We start from the raw sequence: 8660 nt of genomic DNA, 5'->3' as shown, positions 1-8660 counted from the left end.
GACCTCTCTAAAGCAAGGCCCTTGCTATATATATATATATATAAAAGCATAATTATAAGACTACGAAAACCAAACAAATTTTATTTTATAGCGATTATACACTTATATAAACATATTAATGGGTAGAATATTCAGATTCAGATTCAGATTTACAATAAACCATGCCAAATATTACACACTGGCCCTTTAAAGAAAAAAAAAGACAGCTTACCACACAAGCCCAATACCGTAACTAAACTGCTCATGGCCAAGAATATAAAATGCTTTCTATTGTAGTCGGTCCACTGCAGGGTTGCCAATTTGCATGCTTATGGTGTGTGACACACACTTTCACCCTCACTCTCATGCTCTCATGCTGCCCAAACAATTCTCACGCCTCTTCAACAGCAATGCGTTGGTTCATGCATCACCTGGCCAGGGTCTTAAGCCCCAAGATGGCAGTGTTGTAATTTTGTATCTTCAGTGAACAGAACAGAGGCAAGACGAAAATCAGCGACAGTTTACAGTAAAATATGTGTAAATACCGGTGTCTTATTGCAGGTCTGTCAATTGTTACGTCCAGTAGGACACTGTGTGATTTTGGGCTGTTGTGGCGATATCTTTGATCGTGGCTCTAAAACCATGGTCCTACGTCGCACAGTGAGAGAGCTTTAAGGATGGCCGTTGTCACAGTCTTGCGATCATTGTTATTAGTAACTTGCTGTCCTTGTTGGATAATGTCAGTTAATTCATCCAGGCAACAACTATCAGCCAGTGACAACTAGGTCACAACGTGTTTCTACAGTATCTGGACTCCCAAACTGCTCCTGATATTTAGACTGCGATCACACAGAAAGAATTTTAGCAGCAGCTTTTTGTAATTGTATGTAATGAGGATGAAGCTTTTTGCTCACTGTTTTTTCATTGCTATGTGCCTCGGGTTTTTGCGCTCTAGGTGCCTGGCGTTTTTTGCCTGAGTGCTCTGAACTCCTCAAGGTGAAATAACTTCAGCTCAGAGCAGAAAAGCACCCCATGTCACCTTTTTTTCTATTGTCCAATGAGATTATTTAGGACATGGGCCTTCTGTAGTGGTCACAACAAGTTTACAGTTGGTAAACAATGGAGGAGAAACTGGTGGTGCTCGGTCGCTCGGCAGAACCACTGGACTCGCTGTAGTCAGTATTCATTTTTGTAATGCTAGGCGCGATGATGGACAGCAGGTTGTCAAACTGCCCCCGAGTCATCCTGAAATACGTCTGGAAACGGCCATCATTGAGGCAAAGCTCCTGGACCAACTGGTGGTACTCCCCATGATCCACCCTCTTTTTTCAGGGTCTCATGTACCCACACAGATCTCTGTTTCCCTGTGCCCAACAAACTATTTACTGACAGCCTCTCACCCTCAACCAGAGGTAGAGCAAGTACCCTCTGCCTGTCCATTTTAGTAACTAGCTACTTATTACTGTGAAGTACATAAAATTGAAAAATGCTAGATTGATTTTCACAGGAAGATTAGGATAAGGGGATGATGAGGTGGTTGCCTGGCAACAATAAAAAGGCGTAGTAAGCGTCTTTTTTTTTTTTACCAGTGGCATGCAACATTCTGAAAACCTGCCAGTTTATGCCAGTGCAACTACATGAGACTATGTATCGTCTCTCTGGCAACAACTCTGGCTTCCTCTCTAACTTCCAGCTTTTCAGGCTTATTTTGTGGCTAAGTATATCCTTCAAATATGAATGATGATAGTTAACTACTTGCTACTGTTGCATGTACAGCACATCGTCTGGAATAATTTATATTGTGTAAAACAGGACAGACACAGACACAACGTGAGGATGGAGACCGAGAGAGACCTACGTGTAAACAGCCAAGGGAATGCAAATGAAATGGACTGCTTAACTCCAGGCCTCAGTATATGACAGTTTTCAAACCAATGGGTGATGTCACAGTAGCTACGTCCATTATTTTATACAATCTATGGCATAGACTGCATTGCTCTTACAGAGCTGTCAACTTTTCAGAAAACCTTGGAGTAAGATTTGAAGGGAGTTGGGCGGGCCGTAATCTACTGGGGACCTTTTTAGCGTTGCTACCATTCTAAGGTAAATTGGTAAATTGGAAGAAGCTAGAGAGGGCAGGCTATATGCAGGAATCCTGAAGTTAAACCTTTTAAATTGTGTCACTGCTGTAACCAGTTAGAACTTGAAATGGTGATGAGGTCTTAAAATGTAGGCTATGAAAAGTTTCTTTCAAAAGTTCTTAACTTAAATTCACTACTAACTTTACGCTGACTAAAGATAGCACGACTAAACAGTCTAAACAGTAGTTCCTGATAACTCCTTGGACCACTGTGTCCATGCAACATCATTCAGATAGACGGGGTGGGAATAATAAGATGGACATGAATATAGTGAGAGTGAGAGATTTGGGGCTAGGCCTTTGTTTGTAGGTGTGCTAATATTAGCCATTATGTTATTATTTTGCAGTCTACACAGTGTTGTGTAAAATATTACATGTAGGGGCATTCATAAACTTAATTAAATTAGCTTACATTTGAGCCATTATTTCCATGTTCTTGGTCTTTTGATTTTATCCTGAATTGTGCAGCAATTTGTAAAGTCTGTTTTAATATGAGAACTATAAATTAATCGTCTGTTATTAACTCTGGGGTCCAGGTTGTGTGGGGAGCTCTCCATGGTGCTGAATGGCTCCCGGCAGGCGTATTTCTGCATTGATGGTGCGCCGCGACCGGCTCTGGGTCAGCTGGGAAAGGCTTGAGGCGGAGCAGGCTCACGGCTTATGTGTTTGCCACTTTCTTTTTCATTTTAACCCACAGCATGATCTTTTCCTGACCCTAACCCTAACCAAGTGGTTTTTGTGCCTAAACCTAACCCTAACCCTAACCAAGTGGTTTTTGTGCCTAAACCTAACCAGACCTTAACCACAGATCATCATGATGATTTCGGAACAACGGGACTTCGGAACAATGGGTTTAATATGGTCGGAACAATGGGATTTCGGACCAATGGGCAGACCCCCAAGAGGGTATGTAAGGCAGGTGATACTGTGGTTTTAGCTGGCTAACATTAGCTAACATTAGTTTGCATGCTAATGCAGATGAATTGCGAGATAGTTAACGTAGCAAAAAGCGTTTTTTGAGTAGAAAATATCAGCTAATTCACCCAGACTCCCCTCCTGATCAGCAAACTTTGATTCCTGTCTTTTAAAAATGAGATAAGAGTTAGCTTGCTAGCGCTAACTGAGTGTACAAGGTAGCTCTGGTTCTCTTGCATTATGAAGTAAAAGTCCACTAAAAATAAATAAATTTGGCATTATAAAATAAAAGTCCCAATTATACATTTTAAGAAGTAGCCTTTTTATAAATGACTTATGTAAAAATATAAGCATATATTATTTAGTGATATTTACATTTACATTCATTGATATATTTATTGCCTAAGTTGTGTTTTTCAGGATTTATTTTATAGCCATACATATTTATTTAATCGGCAGATTTCTTTCTTTATGTATTTATTTAATATTGAGTAAAATGGCACCCCATAGTATGCCACCCATTTTTCCCTCTGTATTAATGTTTAAACACAAGCTTACAGCCCACAGTGGTAGCGACAGACCTGTCAGCTTGGTGTAGGCCTCCATGTCATCTATGGCTGTGGAGAGTGTCAGCTTGGTGTAGGCCTCCATGTCATCTATGGCTGTGGAGAGAGTGAACATCTTCCCTCCTGATCCTTCAATCTGGATGTGCTCGTCTGCTTTTAAAAAGGCCTCTGCAATCCTGGATAATCATATACAATATGTGATCACCTAATGTATATTATACAAGAGAGTGAATTGTATGAAATAAGCTACATCATACAGCAGACAAAGCAAAATGTTGTTAGAGTCCCAACATGGGAAGGGTCAGTACTTACATATTCTCTATGATAGAGTGAACTCTGTGCTGACAGGCTCTTCTGTGGAGACCGTTCCTTGTGTGGAACAAGTCATACAGACTGATCACCTCCTGTTAAAGAATTATGTGTATTTTAGTTACAACTAATCATCTAAACAGATTGCTGCTTCAAAAGCCATTGAAAGAGCAGATATAGCAAAGTCAGCACCTTGTCTCTCGTGCAGATGTGCTTCTGCCCATCCACCTCACACACCCTGGCAAACTTTAGGAAGCGAAGATGGTCAAAGTTGTTCCGGATGCCCAGGTGGTAGCAGTCCCTGAGAGGAGACAGTAAAGAAATGTGTGAAGAAAATAGGCTTCTTATATTAAACTAATCAAAGCACCCTGGAGATTGCTCCATGTTGTTGAAACAAGCACAATATTGTAATTGTGCAGAGTAAATAATGCACACTAGTTCACCACTTTGCATTACATAGTGAATTGTTCTACAGTGCCTATTTAACAAGCCTCACCTGGAAAGGTAGTCAAACTTGTCCACATCAATGCCATTTCTTTTGTTGGCCACAATTTCATAGAGGAAGGACTTGTCCTGTGTACGGCCTTCATATGGCCACTGCAGAGATGACAGCACATTGGTGGCATTAGATACTGGCTGCTGTAGCAGTAATGATACTGAATGATTGCAGTTAATTGACACCTGTTTGACAGCTGATAGACAACTGTCAGAGTACCAATGAGGGATGACAGTGCATTTGAGTATGACCAGTGGAACAGGAATAACAGGAACATTAATTGTTGAAGTAAACAAAATAATCATCAATATTAGAAACAACAATTGGACATAACGATGCAAATAACAAATAAAGAGAACTGCAGATGTAATTTCACTGTTGCAAATATAATATGTTAGAATCTACAACCTGTGCAGTCATAACTTTTGAGTTCAACTACACACATTTCAAAGTAACAACAGCAGAGCTCTACGGGTTGATCTCCATCTCTGGCGAACTTGGTGAGTGGCGTTTGTTTATCTCTAAGGTAACGGATATAAAAGCAGGCGGGTCAAAGTTCAGGGCGTAATGTTATGAGAAAGTAGTATGTCCCGACTGTGTTTATACTGCATGCAACAGTACGTACTTTTTAAGAGCAGCTGCAGCACCTACTAGAAGTAAAAAGATAAAGTATGCAATTCAGAACAAACCTCATCAACTGTCTCTGTGTGCGGTTCGACCTGTCTTTTTTTGAGTGGTCCTGCAATCATCTCTTTGATGAAGGTCAGGTCCACAGACGTGATCTTGTCCTCGAGGCCATTACATTTCATTAGGTGGTCAAACATCTGTACAGAGGCGTCCTCATGCTGCAAGATACATAGATTCATCAATATATGAGAATTAATAGCAAAAATATAGAGACAGCCAGACAGACAGGGGATTCATTTTTATGAAAAACCCTTTTGATTCTTTTGATGTGAGGACCCTTACAGACTAAAACAATATGAATAACCTACAGAGTAATCGAGGAATGGACACATGATTTGAGGTAGCGAAAAACCTGGTTTTATACATCTGAAGAACTTCTATAAATGCACATGAACTGCTTGAAAACCAGACCAGGCGTCTGATTAAGACAGGTGTTTATTTAGCAAAATGTGTAGCCACACCGGGCTAGTGAAAGGGACTGGGTGTTTAATTGAGACAAGGCTTTTAATTGAAGTTTTACGGTATTTCATATCATGTCATATGTCAGGGACAACAGAAATAACAGTTTCTCACCCTCCACTTATGTCCTGGACGTGCCTTGGGGATGAACATCTTATCATACAGATGGGAAAAGGGTCCATGTCCTAGATATGGGAGATACCGTAAAATAAGTCAAACTGTGAAGTGAAACATTTGTGAGTGTATCTTATCAGGCCTGTTTTATTTTAGGCTAGTATTAGAGACAGGCCTTTACTGATATTGATGATATTATAAAATTATGTTTTGTAACCGGCGTTGGTCTGTTTGTTTGTTTGTTTGTCTGCAAAATAACTCAAAAAGTTCTGAACAGATTTGGATGAAAATTTCAAGACATGTTGATAATGGGACAAGGAACAGATGATAAAAATTTGGTGGTGATCGGTTGAAGCGAAGTGGATGAAATAATAAAATGACGGGAAATCCGAGCTGCTTGGCGGAGGTCTGCGCTCTCCGAATGCTTTTCTAGTTATTGTTTGCATTACTTTCTTTAAAGCAACAACATACCATTAGTCATGCCATACACACAGTTCCACTGTGTGTCTATAAAACATTAGTTTCCATCCAAATTCAGCACTAATATCAATTTAAGAATTTCCAGAAAAATTTGAGCGCATCTGTTTATGATGATTTAAAGTGACTATGATTAATAAAATCTCAGATCTTAACTTTTTTGGTGTAGCTACAAATGTGTGCCAACACTATAACTGCCTTCCAGGAGAGACTGTCTGAAAATGCTGTTGTACATTTTGTTGCACTGGCTGCAAATATTTCACAATAAGTGCTCTCCCACTTGGTCAAAGGGCACAATCTTTCACCTCTCCTGTTAGGCGGTTAATCTGAATGACCTGCACGAACTGTTGAGTTTAGCTCAACACTGAAATGAAAACAATAGTTTTGTTAAGAAAATAAACAAACATTGTACATTTTCATGTGAAACACTGTTTTTAATGTCTGCCTTCATAAGAGACCAGCCTTCAGTTGTTAATGCCTGCCATACCCCTGACCATTAGGTCAACACTGGCTTTTATGTGACATTTTGTGGATAGTTACACTTTCATTTCCGCTCTTAATCACACCCAGCAAATACTATTTAAAACCTATTTCATGTAATAGTGAAAAAGAGTGTGTCACTCACCCAGGTCATGGCAAAGACCAGCAATCTGCACACAAAGGATGTCTGTAGGAGTGATTTTGAGTTTTGGCTGCCTTGGACTTGCACGCAGAGCTTTTGCAAGTTCTCCTGCTAGGTACCCCACCCTTTATCCCCACATATAGAACACAACAACAAAAAACAGGTTACACAATTACCACACGAGTATCCTGCTGCAAAACTGGAAACATCAACTTTTACTATACCTATACTAATGTGTTTGCTTTGGTTGTATCGGTTATATTAGGTGCTTTTCTTCCTGCTTTGGATTGTGATTTCCTCGGGACACAAAACTGTATCTATCTGATAATATGCGGACCTACCCAATAGAGTGTTCAAAGCGGTTGTGGGATGCTCCAGGGTAAACAAAGTAAGCCCCTCCAAGCTGCTTGATGTTTCGTAGTCTCTGGAACTGAGGTGTGTCAATGATTTTGACGAGCAGTGGGTGTAACGCCATATGCCCGTGGATGGGATCATTAAACACCTGACACAGCACATAGAACAGAAACCAAGTCCTGTTATGTTTACAAGAGTACCAGTAAAACCAGAAGCAAACATGAAGCCAAAGCTACAGAGGAATGGCTGAACAACACCCTGACAGGATCACTGAGCATGTGATAGAACAAAATACAACAAAAATGGGACACACCTAGTTTATCTATGACCCAGGAGATACCAGTAAAGGTACAATTAGTGAACTAGTTTTCCTTTATTGAGGGTACCTGCTGTGCGACAGCAAGGCAACTATATATGATCCGTTGTGTTTATTCTTCTTGTTCAACAGAGATTTGCCAAGCGGTCTTTATGAAAATCACAAAAAACAACATAATTGTTTCCATTCAAATGAATGGCAGATCATTGAAAAAAAAAAAAAAAAACATGTGAAAAGCGCCGAAGCTTCGATTTTTTTTTTTTCACAATCGAATCCCGTGCCATCGAACGAAGCTTCGAAGCTTCTAATTTTTTGGGTCAGACCTCTTTGAGACCACACCAAACTGCTATACTTCGACATAGAAAATATTTTAATTTAAACACGATGTGTTACCTTGTACTGTCCTTGCTCTGCCATCTTCCAAAGCTTCCTGATACTGTGCTGGATTTTCTGGAGAAAGTGATTTCTATGGAATAAAGAATGTACATAAGAGCACAGTAGGGAATGAGTTCAAGAAAGAAAAGTGAGGTGTGAAAGAAAAATAAATCCAGTGAGGTGAGTGTTCTTGCACTGAATTACTGCAACCACTTCAGAGAAATTTAAAATGCAACAATGAAAATACTGTTTATATACTGTATGCTTAGGCTTAATGAGGCCATGCTACTTATTTAAATTTTTAAAACTGTGTAGAAATACTTTCCGTTTTCATTTTTTAGCTTTTAGTTTAGGTTTTTTTGTCTCAAAATAGGCTGCAATTTTTTGCTATATGTAAACTGTAAAGACTGTTTCCATATTGTGATACAATGTGAATTTACTTTGTATCAGTATAGGATACAGTGCACATTTGTCTGTCCAATCCAACTGGACTAAACTCACTTCCCAGAGTCCTCAGATTAAAGTTACAGTTTTCTTCACTGTATACACACATAGAGTGAAACTATGGACACAATTCTGAAAACTTGAAGCTCATGTATCAACACCAAGACTCCAGACTGCTGAACTTTGAGCACAATTCCATTGTTTTAACTCAAGTAGAGATTTTGAAATCACATTTTTGCATAATTTAGCACACTTTGTTCACCTGAAAAACTCTGGCCTGTAAAACAACACGCCCTCATTACAAGCTGGTCTGACTCACATCTCACCTGCTCAAACACAATTAGCAAAACACACCAGTCCTGTGTCAGAGCATTACAAAGGCCTCAGGTGACTTCTGCTGTCTCAGA

General features: G+C 39.7%; 1 protein-coding gene across 1 annotated transcript in view; it reads right to left on the bottom strand.

The window, feature by feature from the left end:
- The window catches only part of LOC126387532 (deoxynucleoside triphosphate triphosphohydrolase SAMHD1-like), a 10515-nt gene extending 2375 nt beyond the window's left edge, over nucleotides 1-8140 (bottom strand). The window contains exons 1-9 of the mRNA XM_050040042.1: nucleotides 7828-8140; nucleotides 7106-7266; nucleotides 6768-6889; nucleotides 5666-5736; nucleotides 5095-5250; nucleotides 4406-4506; nucleotides 4102-4210; nucleotides 3913-4004; nucleotides 3663-3776 (exon numbers count right to left, since the gene is read on the bottom strand). Of these exons, the coding sequence (XP_049895999.1) occupies nucleotides 3663-3776; nucleotides 3913-4004; nucleotides 4102-4210; nucleotides 4406-4506; nucleotides 5095-5250; nucleotides 5666-5736; nucleotides 6768-6889; nucleotides 7106-7266; nucleotides 7828-7851 (950 nt within the window). The 5' untranslated portion in view covers nucleotides 7852-8140. The remainder of the gene's footprint in view (nucleotides 1-3662; nucleotides 3777-3912; nucleotides 4005-4101; nucleotides 4211-4405; nucleotides 4507-5094; nucleotides 5251-5665; nucleotides 5737-6767; nucleotides 6890-7105; nucleotides 7267-7827) is intronic.
- Between the last annotated feature and the right edge of the window lie 520 nt (nucleotides 8141-8660).

This window comes from Epinephelus moara, unplaced genomic scaffold, assembly GCF_006386435.1.
Source record: "Epinephelus moara isolate mb unplaced genomic scaffold, YSFRI_EMoa_1.0 scaffold689, whole genome shotgun sequence".
Taxonomy (NCBI): domain Eukaryota; kingdom Metazoa; phylum Chordata; class Actinopteri; order Perciformes; family Serranidae; genus Epinephelus; species Epinephelus moara.
The sequence above is the reverse complement of the archived record's forward strand: the minus strand, read 5'-3'. Positions and strand labels throughout refer to the sequence as shown.